The 17,110-nt window shown below is 43.2% G+C and overlaps 1 protein-coding gene across 3 annotated transcripts in view; it reads right to left on the bottom strand.

Annotated features, from left to right (window-relative positions):
• Positions 1-17,110, bottom strand: part of cux1b (cut-like homeobox 1b) — a 69,257-nt gene that overhangs the window by 25,827 nt on the left and 26,320 nt on the right. For all 3 annotated transcript variants that reach the window (XM_049575750.1, XM_049575748.1, XM_049575749.1), the window contains exons 4-8: positions 14,246-14,324; positions 11,337-11,474; positions 8,649-8,772; positions 5,068-5,144; positions 4,091-4,157 (exon numbers count right to left, since the gene is read on the bottom strand). In XM_049575750.1, coding sequence (XP_049431707.1) covers positions 4,091-4,157; positions 5,068-5,144; positions 8,649-8,772; positions 11,337-11,474; positions 14,246-14,324 — 485 coding nt within the window. The remainder of the gene's footprint in view (positions 1-4,090; positions 4,158-5,067; positions 5,145-8,648; positions 8,773-11,336; positions 11,475-14,245; positions 14,325-17,110) is intronic.

Here is a 17,110-nt window from a genome sequence, read left to right as displayed (position 1 = left end):
TAATTGATAATCAGTTTGAGTAATTTTTTCCAGCTTCTTAAATGTGAATATTTTCTGGTTTCTTTATCCCTCTGTGACATTAAACTGAATATATTTGGGTTGAGGACAAAGCAAGACATTTAAAGACATCATCTTGGGCTTTTGGAAACACTAATCAACATTCTTCACCATTTTAAAAACCAAACAACTAATCGATTAATCGAGAAATGAATCAGCGGATTAATCCACAATGAAAATAATCATTAGTTGCAGCTCTACTATACAGCATGTCTAAAAACTGACTTGAAAAAAATGATCACCTTCACTGTTAATTAGTTGTCACAGCGTGTTTCTGAGCGAGCCCCAAGGTACATTTTGAAAACAATTCACCAAATGAGGGTGTCACAATAAACAAATGCACAAATCCTCACAACAATCCTCAGTTGGTGTTGAATGCAATGTAAAGACACAGTGTGTATGCGTGATGTTTAAGACATTACTTGCTGATAAGAATACATGGGCGGCGCTGAGTGCAGAGACGTGAGCGCATATGTGCACTGCTGCGTCCATTAAGACCCTTTGATTTCGCTGCAATCTTTTGATAGTGAACCCAATAACCCACGCAGCTTTTGTATTTGTGTGTCACAGTATGAGAATCAGTGTTATGTCCCATAGGCTTGAGTACTACTGATTTGAATGTGTTTAACAAAACAGACACAGTTGATATTAGGTCAACATTGTGCCACAGGCGATGCAGCAAAAAGAATCAGATGTGGGTGGGAGAGCTTTTCACTCTCCGCTTTTATTCTTTCCCTAACAGTTAAAAGGATCTAGTATGCATTTAAGCAACATAATAGTACACTACCTCACCAGCTTTTATCCTGTCTTAAGCTATAGTGTGCAGGACCCACGTGCGCGCTCGTCCGCGCTCCCGCACACACACAAATGTGAGGTCAGAGAGCCAACAAGCCAGAAAAGCTTGTAATGGAGAGCGTTTATGGGTAGTAATGCAACCCAAATACACCACCGCTCCTGCTCCAAATGTGATCATTTAATCAAAGTACAGATGCACAAAGTCTTCTTAAATAACCTTTGGATTTGGCTGTATTTGGGAATTATAAAGGCAAAGCTAGAGGCTGAGGGCCAAAGCAGATCACAGGGAAGGGATTTTCTGCATATCCTGATACAGTCAGTCAGTCGCTGAGCAGGGCAGGAACTGTCCACAGCCAGCCAATGCACCCAGTGGAATTAATTCATCAAACACTGAACAGTAAAGGGAGCGTCCTTGGTAATGGTAAATCCTGATTTCAGGCCACCAAAACACACCTACAAAGCTCTGTGTAGCAGCCACAGGGAGGAGCCATAGAGTAGATGCACAGCTGTACGGGCAACTGCATCCATGCACACAAACACCACACACTCACACACACTCTTTTGTACCATGAAAGCCAATGGGTGCACCCAGTGACATCAGTGAGTACTGTAGGACTTCTGAAACAAGCCCAGAGCCTCTAAGCCCCTACTGTACTTCCTGCATCTCAGACAGGCCTTTTCATCTCTTATCATCTTCTCTCTCTTGCTCCTCACTCAACCGCTCCTTTTCTTTTCCACCCTCTGCCTGCCTCTATCCTTTTCCCCTCAACCCGTTCCCTTCCCATTGCCCTCCACTTTTTCTCCTTTCATCTTTTTTTTCTCCCCTTCCACCTCCCCTCTCTCATCTTTCGCCCTCTCTTCCTCGGCCTCTGTCCTCGGTGCCAGCAGGATATTCCCCTGATTTAGATTTTCATTTCCCTCCTCTATCACACTCTTATCCCCTCTTCCTCACTGTAGCCTCCAGCCCCTGACTTGCTTTTTGCCCTCTAGCTTTCATCACTCCATTCCTTTTCTTTCCTTGGCTTTCTCCACATTGCGTTTTCACAGCGTGTTACCTTGGGGATTTCAAGGAGGCTTAAAAAGAAGCTAGCTGTGAGAGTGTGTCTATGTGTGTGTAATGTTGTGCGCCATTTTGTGTTTGTGTGCGCTGGAGATGGACACAGGGAACAGTCAATAGGCTTTTCTTTCCTAATTATCAGCAATTAAATGGTTTTCCCAAAATGGTATCAAGCCTTTATACACAGATAAAGCCACACACAGAAATACAGAGGAGCGTGCACACACATATACACACACAGCATCCTGTGGGGCTGGGGATCAATATATCATTAATCTTTAACAGGGACTAAACGGGTAAAACGCGGCCAGCCAGACCCTCACAGCGCCAACACAGAGAGGGGGCTACGCTACATCTGCAGGCCCGCCTCCCGCTGAAGCTCACACACCCCGGGCACTGCAACATCGACCAAATTCTCAGGGAGTGTGTGTACGTCAGTGTGTGTGTGTGTGTGTGTGTGTGTGTGTCTGTGTTAGTGTGTATTTTAAAAGGCAGATTACCCGAATGCAGCAAGAGGATGGGGGATTTGTCACGCAATGTCCTCCTTAGTGGAAAGTTTAGAGCAAGTGTGTGTATGTGTGTGTGTGTGTGTTTGTGTGGAAAAAAGTGCATGATATGTATGGCATTTGTGTTTTGCAGGGCCAAAATATATGCAGTCAAAGGGTTAAAAGTTGTGTTCAGCCAAACACTGGCGATTTGCTCAGCCAAGCAGTAAACGGGGGAAGGACTCCAAGGACTGGGAGGGTGCAGGGTTAGAGAGGGTTTGTGTGTGCTTTAAAGCGTTGCATTAAAATTTCAGATCACAGCACGCCACATAGTCAAGGACCCTGACTGCCTCGGGCTCACGAGTGAGTGAGTGTGTGTGTGTGTATTTGTATGTGGATGTGTGTGTGTGTGTGTGTGTGTGTGTGTGTGTGGATGTGGGCCGGCATGTGTTTATTAGCTTCTGTAAGCAAATGGAGCCTACTATATGTGTCTTTTCAAAATGTGTTTTCTTCTGACATAAAAGGAACAGACAAGGACGGAAAAAAAGGAAGAAGAAAGTGTAAAGAAATGAGACAAAGTAGAGGAGCATTGAAATATAGTCACGGGGAAAGCAAATATAGAGGAGGAGGGGGAGCTCTGATAGACTATGAAACCTATTGATTAGTGCCATTACACTGCGTGCAATATCTTCCTGTCGCCTTTCCTCTTACACTCGCACACACACAATGCAGGAGATAAAAGACAAAGTGTGGAAGCGAGGGAGGTTGAAAAGGGGGGGAAAAAAGTATTGTGAGGAAGAGAGAAGAGGGATCGATCTGTTTTTAACAGCCAATCAATTTAACAACTCTGTTAATGGAGAGACACAGTGAGTTTGGGGCATGGTAAATGGGGTGGGGGGAAAACCTTAAAAGCCAAGTTGAGACTCTGCCGTACTTTGTGTGCACAGCGCACGCAAGACGTCCTTGACCATTTTATCAATAGTCTTGAATTTTAAGAAAGAGTTCATGTTAGGAAAGTGCAATCTGTTTTGTTTTGGTTTGCAGTACACCAATTACCAATAAAACACCATGAAAGGCTTTGTTTTTCTTCTCAGAATTTTAAGCTTTCTGAACGCTGGTTTGGGTGTTCGAGTGGTTCTGGTTCCCGCTACTAACCCCAGGGGAACAAAGAGTGTGAATGTCATAAAGTGCCACTTCACAGCGAAGAGTGCTGACATGGAAAAGCTTCTGTTCTCATCCTCGCCACCACTATAAGATCGATAATGATAGATGCCCACAGCTCAAGTAATTGAAGCCACCTTATCTTACAGGTCCTGTTAGAAGCCTGCGTGGCTTTTAGTCAAGAGATCTCAAAGTGACCCTCGTCAGCCTCTCCTCTCTGTCATGACCCTGATGAATCACAGAACGCTTTAGCCTCTACCACAGACCAAAAAAAAAAAAAAATCACTATTTTGGTGCTTGCTGTGGCTGCAGAACACATTACAATCCCTGTCAGTATTTACAGTGCGTGGGTAATGCTGGGATTTGGAGGCTGCTGAGCGTTGTGGGAGACAATCCAGCTGTTTAGGAGAGAAGGGGGGAGTTTCCAGGCAAGGAGATTCACTAAACAGGATGATTATGTCAGGAACAGACTATGGAGGAGCCAGAGGGGGAGAAGTCACCCGCAAACACACACATAGATCACCGAGACACGTACTTTGCTGTGGATTCCTCGTCATACTTGGTCTTCAAATCAAAGAGCTCGGCCTGAGTTGCTTCAAGTGCTGTAAAAGACAGGAAAAGGGTCATTGTGAGAAGTTGTAAGTTTCCCTGCTACAAGTCAGCGTCAGCCCTCAAATGAAGAAGTCATTTTCATGTATGAACAATACTTAATGCCCTAAGGACATATTTCAAGACCAAAGGCAACTGCTCTTTTGCTGTCCTAGGTCCCAGACTTTGGAACAATCTCGCCTCTCCCATTGGATCAGCTGACTTTCAGAGCTGCCCTAGGTGGCGATGAGTTGCTAAAGGATTTTTGTTTTAGTATGTGCCTTATGTTTGTATGTATCTGGATTATTTTGTCTTATATGAAGTTGTGTGTGTATGCATATATGTCCTTTTTATGTGTGTGTGTGTGTGTGTGTGTGTGTGTTTATATGCGTCTTACCACTCTATATATATATATTTGTTTTATTAGTTACTTTAATGTTTCTTATGCTGCTTTTTTATCTGTTTTTATTGTCTTGTGAAGCACTTTGTTACATCTGTTTTGAAATGTGTTATATAAATACACTTATTGATAATTAATTAAGCTTACTGCTACAATTTTTACAGTTTCCTGACAAAGAAACATTTTTGTTGTTTCATGAGATATTTCTGTATTTGTTTTGTTGTCTGTGCTTTTCTCACTGGCCAGATGTGACAGTTATTTGTTATGTTGCTAGGCCACTTTTCACTGTGATCGAACCACACCCATCGAGTCAAGATGAAGCAGATTAAGGTTCTGAGTTTTCAATTTCACATGAGATGGTTATCCCCAAACATTACCAATGAATAAACATCCAATGGGAATTACTTAAGATTTGAAACCCATCTTTTAGAGGCTTTAAAGCCGGCACCACCTTGAATTCAATAATAAAGCTGCCATTTTATCTGAGCTGGTTACAGGTCTATAAAGACTGAGTAGGCTGGTACCTGTCTGTAGGGACTGGGCCTTGTGTTCGGCCTCTTCCAACCTTGAGGACATGGAGTCCTGGCTCTCCTGGAGTTTCCTACAGAGGCAGACAGAAGGAGAGGAAAAAGACAGGCGGGAGCAGAGAGTCACAGATAGAGATACTGAGTCAGTAAATCTTGGGTTCACACTTTGCGGCAACTGCAACTATTCTCTATTTTCCCACCATTTCTGAAGTGTTTTCCCCACTAAAATCCTCCCAACACAACCCACTCCTCATTAAGCAGCCCTATTAGGCAGGAATGTCTGGCCACTGGGGCACACTACACCCGGGGGGAGAGAGAGGGAGAGAGCGAGCAAGGGTTGAGTAAGAGAGGGGGGGAGGGGGCGTCAGAAACCACAAGGATAAAATAGATTCATTCTTAGCATATAAAAAGTTGGGCTCTGCTGAGAAATTGCCACTGCGTGTAAAAACATCAATAATCTAGCACAAAGACGGTCTTTATGGCACTCTTTGATGCCCCCCTTCTCCGCCAATCTGTCTCTCCTGTCATCTCTATTTTTCTGCCCTCTACTTCATCCTTTCATCTCTCTCTCGCTTTCCCTCCTTCCCTCACTCCTTGCAGGATAAAATGCATCAGAGGTGCCATCCATTTACTGGCCCTCTCAGACACAGGAAGTCAGCTCTCTGCAGACAGGAAGGGGCCTATAAAACACTGACGTAAAGGAAATACAGTTGGACAATTGATCTTCTGCTGTACGTCTGAAAGGGGCAATGAGCTCTAACTCAGCAAACAAGATGATTGACAAGAGGGGAAATATGGGCTCTGTAATGTACGTTTAATAAACACAAATCTTACAAATCAACATAAAGTGGGCCAGAGATTTTCATCAGAGTGATGTCTGAGAGCATTTCTTCAATAGTCTTTTAATAACTGCAGTGGAGTGTAAAAATATCAGCAGCATTTGTTGGCAGTGGTTTGTACTTTAGAATTAAAGGAGAATATGATGCAACTAAAAGAAAGTAATTTAAACTACTTATTTCTCTTTAGAAAAACTGAAAGTGACATAAAACTTTTTGATATGCAGGTAAAAGTTGCTGAAAAGGGTTTGCACGTTGTATTCAAATACTGCTAAGAGATCAACCACCACAGAGGAAGTAATTTCCTGTGTTACAAAATAAATAAATACTGATGCAGTGGAAAAAAATGAGAGAATATCTCCCACTTCCTTTTTTTCTTTGAAAGGACATTTGTAGCCTACCATAATATATCATTATTAAATTTGCATGGTGGAGTGTGGTGAGGCTCTGGACATAGCGCAGGTCATCCACTTATTGGAAGATCAGTGGTTTGATCCCCAGCTCCTCTAGACCACATGTCGAAGTGTCGCTGGGCAACATACTGAGCCCCAAATTGCTCCCGATGGCTGTGCCATCAATGTGTGAATGTCCGACAAACTGAGTAGCAGGTGGCACCTTGTACAGTAGCCTCGGCCATCAGTGTGTGAATGCGTGTGTGAATGGGTGAACGTGACTTGTGTGTAAAGTGCTTTGAGAAGTCGGAAGACTAGAAAGGTGCTATACAAGTGCAAGGCCATTTACCATTAACAGTAAAAAATGCACATTAAAGGTACACTATGCAGGATGGTCAGGTACTGTTTGTTATTGCCAACGATAGTGAAAGTAAAAGCCAATCCCAGATTCATTCTCATTTTTCGGGTGCTGTGTCCCTTGGATGTCTGCTGCTTACAGTCTGGTACCTGGTCGCTACCTTTATATAAAGCTCATCTGAGCGCTGCAGAGGTACATGCCCATAAACGACAATACGGCAAAGATAAGAACATACAGGCAGAGAGCAGCGTCTCTGTGGAAAAATACGCTGCAACGCACTTCCAGTGGGTCATAAGTGTGTCTATGCCAGTGGTTCCCAACTGGTGGGTTGCTGGTCCATTCTGAATGGACCGCAAGTGACTCATGAACGTGTCAAGTTTGTAAAAAACACATTTTATTTTAAAGTATAGTGAATGTCCTGCACAAGCTTTTATTTTGAAGTGTCATTATTTGCTATAGAGTTAGTGAGTAACAGACAGCTACTGAACAGAGACAGCAAACAAGCTTGAGGACATGGCCAAACCAAGTATGATGCTGAATATATTAACCTTTGTGAATAATGAGTAAGGAAAAATCTGTACCCCGTGGCTGGACCAGTTGGAAACCTGGTCTATACAACATTTTTTTTTTTTTTTTTTTTTTTAAAGGAAAAGCCAGCATAGTATGTCTTTAGCATTGTGTTGTTGACCTCTACTGGCTGTACCTGAACTCTCTATTAGTTTTAAGACTTTTGGCAGTGCTGGGTTTCCTAGTTAAGAAGCATTTTTGGGTTTGACACGTTCATCACAGCCTTTAACTCCTGCTCACCCTCACTGCAAATGTGCTGTCTCTTTAAGCCCTGAGGCTACATCAGCTAATCATATGAGTGCTCATCATCTCTCCTCAACCCTGCACACGTTTATTTATCCTCTTTCATTCTAAACAGGAGCACACAGTTATCCGAGATAACTACATTTAAGGTTGAAGAGTCAATTCTCCACCTGCATTTGAAAGACTGAACTTCTCGTGGATTCACATGATCATTTAAACTGGCCACCATCATATTAATCTGAATATACTGAGAGACGCAAGAGGTACTGTGCCCAAGACTGTTTTTAAGTTAACAATGTTATAGCTGCCTTCATCTTAATGTTGAATGGGCTCCTTCCTGGCAAAGGACGGTATCAGAGTGACTCATTTGAGCCTTTGTAAGAGTTAATATATCATCTTAGTAGTCGGCATTGTTTTTTAATGTTCCTTAAATATCTGGCAGCAATTTTGAGCTTATTTATTACTGCCACAGGCTTCCCGTGTATCTGAAAATCACACACATTAAAGTGGGTTTGGAAAGGAAGTAACCTATTAAATCAAAATGAATTACTTTGTATCAAAATAAAGCGACACCTCAGCATAATCTTTGTCATTATATAGTAATTTTGGTGGGTTTCATCCAGTAACCGTATATTTTCAGACACAGCAGATGTCTGTGGTGGCAATTATTCTAACAAAAAAAAGCTGAAAGATACTGTGGTAAAGACAGAAAATAGGAGTCTGAGGTGTTGATTCCCATCAAGAGAAGAATGGCAAGCACCCACATGACAAAAATGCTGGCTTTGTCTTTTCTGTATTTTCCATTCCTGCATTGTTCCGTAAAAGGGAGGGCAATGTCGGGGAAGCAATAAGCAGCAATTTGTTGATTAAACTGATAACTAGGAGAAAAAGTCCAAGGACTATTAGCTGAGGAGAAATAATTAAGTTGTGAATAGCTCTGCTGAATAAAGGCAGAAGTCTGATTAGAATCATAGCAGGTCTGCCTACAATGACCCAAAGGCTTGACAAAATAATGCAGAGGTTGTTACTCTGCGCAATTAATCGACACATTATCGAAACCGCAATATGGCCAAGTGCAATATCCAAATCACAGCAGCTGCAATTTTTGGATCAAGATAAAATCTATCACAACATATTGTTATAAATGAAGTACTGTGGAGCTACAGAGAAGCCCAGTTATACCTTTCCTTCTCTGCATAGTCGTTGTGTAGCTGGAGCTGCTTCTCTTGGGCCAGGTTCTCAGCTTGATTCTTCAGAGACTGCTCGTACTCGCGGATCTTCTCCTTCAAGGCCTTGATGGTCACCTCTGGAGGAGGAAGAGAGTCGGACGTCGTGAGAAAAGAGAGGAAGAGTTAAAACACGGGCAATTTGCAAAATATATAGACAACAGACTACAGCGGCTTCCAAGACGTGATAAATGGCAGTGATGACGATAATGCTTCTGATGAGGGGTTTGACCTTTGCTTAAGGAACAGCGTTTCATATCCTACATTCTTCCTCTGTCAGCACAGACGAAAGGCCTTGGCCCCTATGGCTCCTGCTTAATCTTTACATCCATGACTGGTATAGAATATTCAGCGTTCACCAACAGTAGATATGCTGTATTCATTAGGACTGCATTAGTGCTGAAACCCCATAACCTGCTGACGGCTGAGCTCTGTATGGGGCAGCCTGAAATAAATCTAACACATAACTGGGGTAATAAATAGGCCTCCATGTGTGTGTGTGCGTGTGTGTTTCTTAGAGAAAGATATAAGTGAGTGAGACAATGATAAAGAGCATTGCTGCTTGCCGCCTTTGACTGAGGGCTCTTAGCACTTTGTATGTGTGTGTGTGTGTGTGTGTATGTGTGTGTGTGTGCGTGTGATTTAAACTCCAGTCTCACTGCTCTGACACATAATCAATAGAGGAGAGTCCCCTCAGAGCCCTCTTACCCCTTAACTGCTTAACTGAACTTTAAACATTTAGGTTGCGGGGATCAATGGCCATTGCACTCTTTTGTATGTGTGTGTGTGTGCGTGCGTGTGCAAGTGTGCGGGCAGGTCGGCGTGTGCGTTTAACAGGAGTGGGAGTTCCACAGTGTGTTTTGGGGTTTAAATATCCCCCATCTATTGAGGCGGGAAGGAGGGATAAAGGATGAGGGAACAGGAAAATCAATGGCAGAATGGAACCCTGCCGCTATCGAGCTGTTCCAATTAACTCTCACTGAGGAAAGGGGGATTCCAAAACATTCCCTTCTCGCTCGCTCACTCCTCCTTTTCGACTGAAATTACACCACTTTTATTACTCCTTCTCACTCATCTCTCTGCCTCTGTCAGTTTTTCCATCTTTCTTTACCCTGAGGTAGCCTGTCGTTTTTTATTCATGAAACTGTGCCTCGTGTTTTTTCCCCCTGAAAACCTATTTGAAAATGTAAAACCTTGTACATTTTTTGTGTTTTTGAAAAATTTATAAGGCATTAAAATATGTTCAAATGTGGCCTCTTCCTTTGAAGAGCCCTTCTAAATATGTTGCTTTGACCTTATATTTGCACTTAAAAGTTCATCAGCTTGCAGACATTACAGTGAGGTTACCTTCGAGCATAGCAGAAATGGCTTCGCTGCATTTTTCTCTTTGCACATTTTTCATTTACACGTTTCTACCTTTTACATTTAACAGTGTGGAATTTCTCAAACTAGCAGCAGGAAGAAAATCTTAAAATAATTACATTACATCTTTTGTTGTAGCTTAACTGTAAAGTTAAAAAAGGCATCTACCTTTGTACGATATTTCCATCTGACAGTGATTACTTGAAACTGCATTTTTAAGTTTATGACAAATCCAGTCTTTACACTTTCACTCAAGGTCTGTATGTTCTTCTTTTCATTAATCTATTCTCACAAGGACAATGCTAAAGGTGGGGAATTTGCATTACAGGTTGTTCCACATGGGATGTATAAAATGACTATTTTGTGAAAATAAGGCACAAATTGTCACATCATTTTTTAACCCATTAGCACAAACGTGATACCTCACACACACTCCCCCGCCTATCCAGACTACTCTCTGCTGGGTGATAGCCTGTGAGGGGAGGTATGTGTTTTAGTATCTACCGGGCTCCGGACCACGACCATTTAGTCTCATTTTGTGACCATGGAGCACCAGTGTGACTTGCAAATATTAATATATGAACTGGAGTGTTGCTTGTTTCCCGCTCACAGTGAATAAATCCTTACATCTAATGGTGCCGCTGTAACTGTTGAACTTTCTGCTAACATCTAAATGTTGGCTGGAGCACGTCCAGTCCAAGCCAAGCCTGGTTTTTCAGAATAAAAGCACCAGTGGTTATAGTGGTATCAAACTTTATTATAACAGTTCTGAAACTTTATTTAAAATGGTATTTTATTTTATATCAATACTTATTTTACTTTATTATAAGAGTATTTTAATCAACATAATTATAACAGTACTTCACATAATTATTGAGATGTATATTGTGTATCGAGATACTGCCGAAAAGTATCACCCAGCCCTAGACAATGCCCATTGTTCAGCATCACTGTAAAGGTGCCAGTGTTACCTAAAAGGTCGTTGTCCTTTGGCCAGATGTTAAATTACTCATTCAAACACCAACATACATATGCAGTTCTTTCTCAACAGAGCAGCCTGCTTCACCATATCAGTTTTGTTTCGGTCACATGGGTGCATTCTGCACATTAAGTGGCTATAAATATAACTTTAAAACACTCCTGAACTACAGTAACACTAGTAGAGGTATATGAAATTTTCCTATGCGCTTATCTATGATTAATTGTGTGCCCTACATTCATGCTCCTCTCAAAGTCAGAAAAATCCCAAACTGCGTGCCTTTGCATGTATCCTGTCTCTAACCTTGGTTTTTGACCTCTGCAAACTCTTTGTTGTAGTCCTCCAGTGTCTCTCGAAGTTTGGTGTTCTCTGTCTCAATGTCGTGCATCCTCTGGAGCTTCAGCTGCAGCTGCTGAGCCAGCTCCAGCACAGGTACAGGATCTGGCAGAGACAAAACACACCACGTTAACACACTGCAAAGCAGATTACACAAACAAGGGTGGCGAGGTGGCGTTGCGAGCTAGGAATAACTACATTCAAGGCCCTGTGAGAGCGAGTGTTTGCCCTGGTGAAGTGTCCTTGAGCAAGGCAATGTATCTTGTGCAGTTCCAGGAGAACTGTTCTGGAGCCGACCCTGACCTTTGAACTCCCTGTGGAGGATTACTGGTTCCAGCAAGGACCGAAAAATATCACAATTACTAGCAGTATTATGACAAGGTGAGTTCCATGTACAGTCACTGATGCATTGGACATCTTTAGGTCAAAGCTTGACTGTATTTGAAGAACTAATTTTATCATCTAATACTTGATAATCACAGATTAATAAATGATCAAAAGGATCTGTGGATATTTTAATAGATGTGCAAAAGCAATATATTTCATAAGATTCCACTGTTCTGTGATTTGTAAATTATAAATATTATTGTTCAACTGTAATCTTTCTTTTTCACTGAAGACGACTTTCTGTCGAAGCGTCGGTGTTTCTGGTAACGCCACCCAAGTTGGATTATTAAAATTACCAAAAGGACATTTGTGAGTGCTGGCTTCTTTTCATTGTTCTGCTGCTTTTGGCCGTGCACCTGTTGAGTGGATTTATTTTGAGAGTGCTTGCTTCTTTCCTACATGATTTTTCAACTGTAATCTTTATCATGAACCTTTAACAGCCACATGTGGATATTGTTCAATACACTGTTATTGAATTTTAATTATTCTCATGTGTTGATAACAACCTAAAAAATCCAGTATTGTTCTGACTCTATGGTAAATTCGTAGAAAGCATTAGTATACTTCACTGATAAGAAAGAGAAGAACAGAACAGAGATCTGGTTTGCTTATAAAAACACGACACTGAAAGGTCGTGGTTAGTGTTCACATTCTGTTTATCCATGAAGGTTATTGAATGATACACTATCAGCCATTGTATCAACATGGACTATTGTCGGTGTATGAGATACACTTTGGTTTTGAGTGGGGGAAAAAATTCATGCGTCAACTGCTGACACAGCAAGGGAACTGGATAACTTGTAGAGAGACACAGACAGTACCACAGATGAGACGCATTAACGACAGAGATTACTGGGCTATGATCAGTTAAAGTGTTCACTATGATGCAGCTTGAAAGCGAGAAAAAAGAGAAACATGGCAGCAGACAGATGGACAAAGTGGAGTCGTAAAACAGGCAATGCAAAAGGTAAATAAGAGATTAAAGAAACGGGAGACAGAAGGAAGAAAGACAACTTTCTGGAGGCATTTTACCAACATCTCTGTGAACACACAGCAGGGTTAACTGTCAGTGTGATGAAGAGAGCCCTGTCAGTCAGGCCAATCACATCTGATTGGTGCTCATGGGTGGCAGACTGGTGACAGGCAGCCAAGAGACGCAGGCGACGCTCATCAGCATGCCAGCTAAAAGAGCAGTTTGCGTGTGTGTGTGTGTGTGTGTTTATGTGTATGTGTGTGTTGTACAGATAAGAGGAACTGACAGCTTACAGCTGGGGGTAAGGGCTGTGTATGTGTGTGTGCGTTTGTGTGTGTGTGTGTGTCTCATGTCTGACGCAGTTAGATATCTTAACTATGCTAATGAGAGATCAGCAGAGAACGATTGGGGAATTTCATGCTGATTTTGTGCTGTCAAGGTGACACACCATGCAGGGCTAAGCTCTGACACACACACACACACACACACACACACACACACACACACCTTGTCGCACACACACGTGCACACTTGCATAGTCTCATACAAATACACACAAGTACAAACAAACATTAAGGAACATAACTCTGCGCCCTGAATTTGGACTCCTATCTGCTGCGGCGCCCTTGAAAATCAACTTTCTCTCCATCTTATCAGACCTTCGTCCTTCACATAGGCCCCCCTCCAAATCAACTGTACAGCCTGTTAAAAGCAGTTTGACTTGTGGGCCACTGGTGCTGAGCGCTCTCGCCAGACACCTTTAATCTAAAGCAGAGCACACTGGGCTGACTAACCAGGCCTTCAGTTGATAGAAGACAGAACAAAACACACTGTTTCCTCTTTCAAGACTGCTGCATTAGTCAGGCTGGTCTGTGTCTGTGTGCGTGTGTGCATCAGGCATTACATCATTGTCTCGCTGCAAGTTAAGAATAGCCCCGTCAGAGCTGGCGCTGACTTATTGGGAGCAGTACAATCCAAAGATATTACTGTAGGTCTATCCATGTGGGAATATGATGACCTCCTTACGCTATAGATGAACTCAACTTCTCTCTCATTTCTACATACACGGCCCCTCTAGGGCTCCCATACAGCTGAAATCTCCAACCAGTAGCTCTGTGGCCTCTGTATGTGTGTTCCACAACACTCTGTGCTGCATGTCCCTTCACGGCCTCAGTGTGCTGAACGTGACTGCTCATGTGTGCACTTTGCGGCAGCCAATCGTGGGCGCACTTGTCATCCGTATCAGGACGCACCTTCTGTTAAGACCCTCTAAAGGCTTCACCAGTGGGGATGAGATCTCGTGGGGACATATTAAGGCGTCGCACACGCCTGGATGCACAGTGAAGGAGCACCAGAGGGACGGTGTCATGCTTTTTCTCTTCCCCTGTTGGTGCTGTCTGCATGGATAAGGGGGTCTCCTGATCACATTTTTTGGACTCCGGAGGTGTCTAGACAAACACACTTACACTGACACACACGAAGATGCACGCAGCGCAGACATGAAACGCAGTCTTACCTGGGACATCGATTATTTTCTTGTACACGTTCAAGAAGGCGGCCTCTGCTTCTTTACTTCTCTTACTCAAGGCATCGATCTGCAGGGAGAGAGAGAGGGAGGGAAAAAGAATAGTTAATTGTCAGTTACACAACCTCAGAAACTGGGTGTCACATCCATACACTCCAAAGGAAGGCCCATTAATTTCACAGTAAGAGTCGTCTATATATCTGTCTTTCCTCACTATGTGTCGGTATGCTGAATGCGATCGCGGTTGTCTTGACAGTGGCTGCGTTGGTGTTTCCTTCCCGTGAAGTCAGTTCAGCTGTTCAGCTGATGACTGATGCGTTTCGTTTGCCGCGTGCCCGTGCGTATCCGCGTCCGTCTGTCCTCCAGTGTGTGTGCCTAACTTTGTCTGTCCGTTGGTTTGTGTGTGTGTGTGTGCATGTGCGAATGTGTGTGTTCATTTCCCCTCCAGCACGCTGACATCATTAAACAGCTGGCTCAGTCTTTCCAGCCACAGCAGGGGCAGATTATTCAGTCAGCTCTTAGCAGCAATACAGTGTGGATCCATTACTGATGCAGCCATTAACACAAGAGGGCACGGCATGCATTCCATCACCGATATTATTGAAATGGACAGCATTAGATTGGATCCATAAGAGATTAATTCTAAAAATGATACTGGGGGAACTTTTACGCTGTTTTCAATGCTGAAACATTAGGCAGCATGCTCTACTATAGTCTCTGTGTCACACTTCAATATGAGAAGCAGACAGAGTAGGCGAAACGTATCTGAAATCAAGTCTAAATCGAGGGAAACAGATGCCAAATAAAGACATTCAGAGGGTGCTACTGTACTGGGCAGAGCTACAGCTGACTACTCTGGCTCACGCACTCAGACTAAACAGCCTTGTGTTTCTCTTCCAACTCCTCCAGCACATTCACTGAGAGAAAAGGAATAAAGACAAAAGCCTATATAAGTCCAAATATAAAGTCTTCACATTCCCAGCCAAGCCAGTAGTGTAGTTGATGGGTGGTTTAGGGGTTCTTGCCACTGTAAACAGAGCGGGCTACATGTAATACTGCCTGGGCTCCTATGGGAACCTAATAAATCTCTTCACATGGCTTTGATTCATCTCTAGTTTTTTAGCCGCAAAACATCTGGCCCTGAGTAGGCTGGTGCCAGCACCCCCCCCCCACCCCACCCCCACCCTTTATTTCTCTATGTCTTTCTCTCAGTCTCTCTCTGTGGAATTCTCCCTCTTGTCACTTCCATGTTCTCTGACTCATTTTTTTTCTTTCCCTCAATCTTTTTCAGTGTCAGTCTTTCTCACATGCTTCTGTGTCACACACTTCTGTCTATCTGGCATGTACAGGGCTCCTGTCTCTCTCCCTTCCTCTCTCGCACTCACACACACACACACACCCGCACGCACACACTTCCCTACTACTATATCTCATTCTCACATCATGCTGCATCATGTACTTTACCCTCTTCATGTGCTGTGTGACATTGAGCGATCAGGATCCTCAAATGCAAGGCCACTAATGGGAGATTACTGATGCTGAGTACTAATACCTCTCACACACCAACACCAGACCTGTTCATCAGTGTCGACATGTGTGTTCACGTGTGTATATATTTAAGACTGTGTGATCAGGGTACCACCACATAATCTCATGATAAAGAAGAAACACACACGCTCACAAAACCAACGCAAAAATGATCTGCCAATGGCAGTGAAGGAAGCCGGCTGCGTGACTGTACAATGACTGGGCCAAGGTCAGTGGTACAGCAGCTTTATATAGCCCAACATGGGAGGCAGGAAATAGACATTTAATGTAGGACACACCCTACAGTTAGAGGCAGGTTAACTGCAGGACCAGAGCCATTAGAAGACCACCCAGGATTTGCAAATACAATCCTGCTGTTCCAAACTGCAGCTCTTTCAACCAATCCCAATGACATCTGCTATTACATGCTCCCCTGCCCCCATCCCACACACGCACACACACACAGACCAAGCAAAACAAATGAAGTGACACAAATGATACCTCACCAGTATCAGTAGGTTACCGATGAGAAGTGCTTGCAATTGCAAAAGGTATCCCTGACACATCCACACACACAAACACATACGTACATACGTCAGCACCTTGTGCCACCATCACTCAGCACCGCCTCGCTCCCCTATCTAACCCATAGTGTGTGAAGGGCATCAGGCTGACCTGCGTGTGTGTGTGCACATGTGTGTATGTGTGTGTGGCCCCAGTGGAGTCTGATAAGGGGAGGCTATGGGAAGCAGAGACTGAAGCCTTGGATAATGGAAAAGCTTATCTGATCGATGGACCAACAAGGAACACTGAGCATGCAACATACACACACAAACACACATACACGCACACACATAACCCGTTTACCAAACTGAGGCCTTGTGGAAACAGTACTGTTATTGGTAATAATTATGACCTGAGGGCATCCACCTTTCAATGACAAAGATTAAACAGAGTATCAAGACCTCCAAGTTCCTGGGATAAAACTTTTTATTGTGCAGCTCGGGTTCTACATTCACTTAGTAAAGATTCAAGCTCTGAGGGTAAAATGCTTAGGGATGAGTTACTGTGGGACTTTAACAGGAAGACCCTCTGGTTTCTGGTGCTGTCTTGTCCTTGATCAAAGCACGGCGGGGTAAGCAAACAAAGACAGGCTAAAATTACACATTCTCAAAGCTACTCATGTTGTGGCATGCAAGCGCGCAAAATAGTCGACTGATTGATGGGCTGCTCTAAGACTGGCGCGGGTGTACAGTATTATCTCAATAATCATAAGATAATGTCTCTCTCAGTTCCGCGACCACCCACTATGTGCCTCAGCGTGTTCTG

Source organism: Epinephelus fuscoguttatus, linkage group LG5, assembly GCF_011397635.1.
Source record: "Epinephelus fuscoguttatus linkage group LG5, E.fuscoguttatus.final_Chr_v1".
In the NCBI taxonomy this organism is placed as follows: Eukaryota; Metazoa; Chordata; class Actinopteri; order Perciformes; family Serranidae; genus Epinephelus; species Epinephelus fuscoguttatus.
This window is presented reverse-complemented; position numbering and strand designations above follow the sequence as displayed.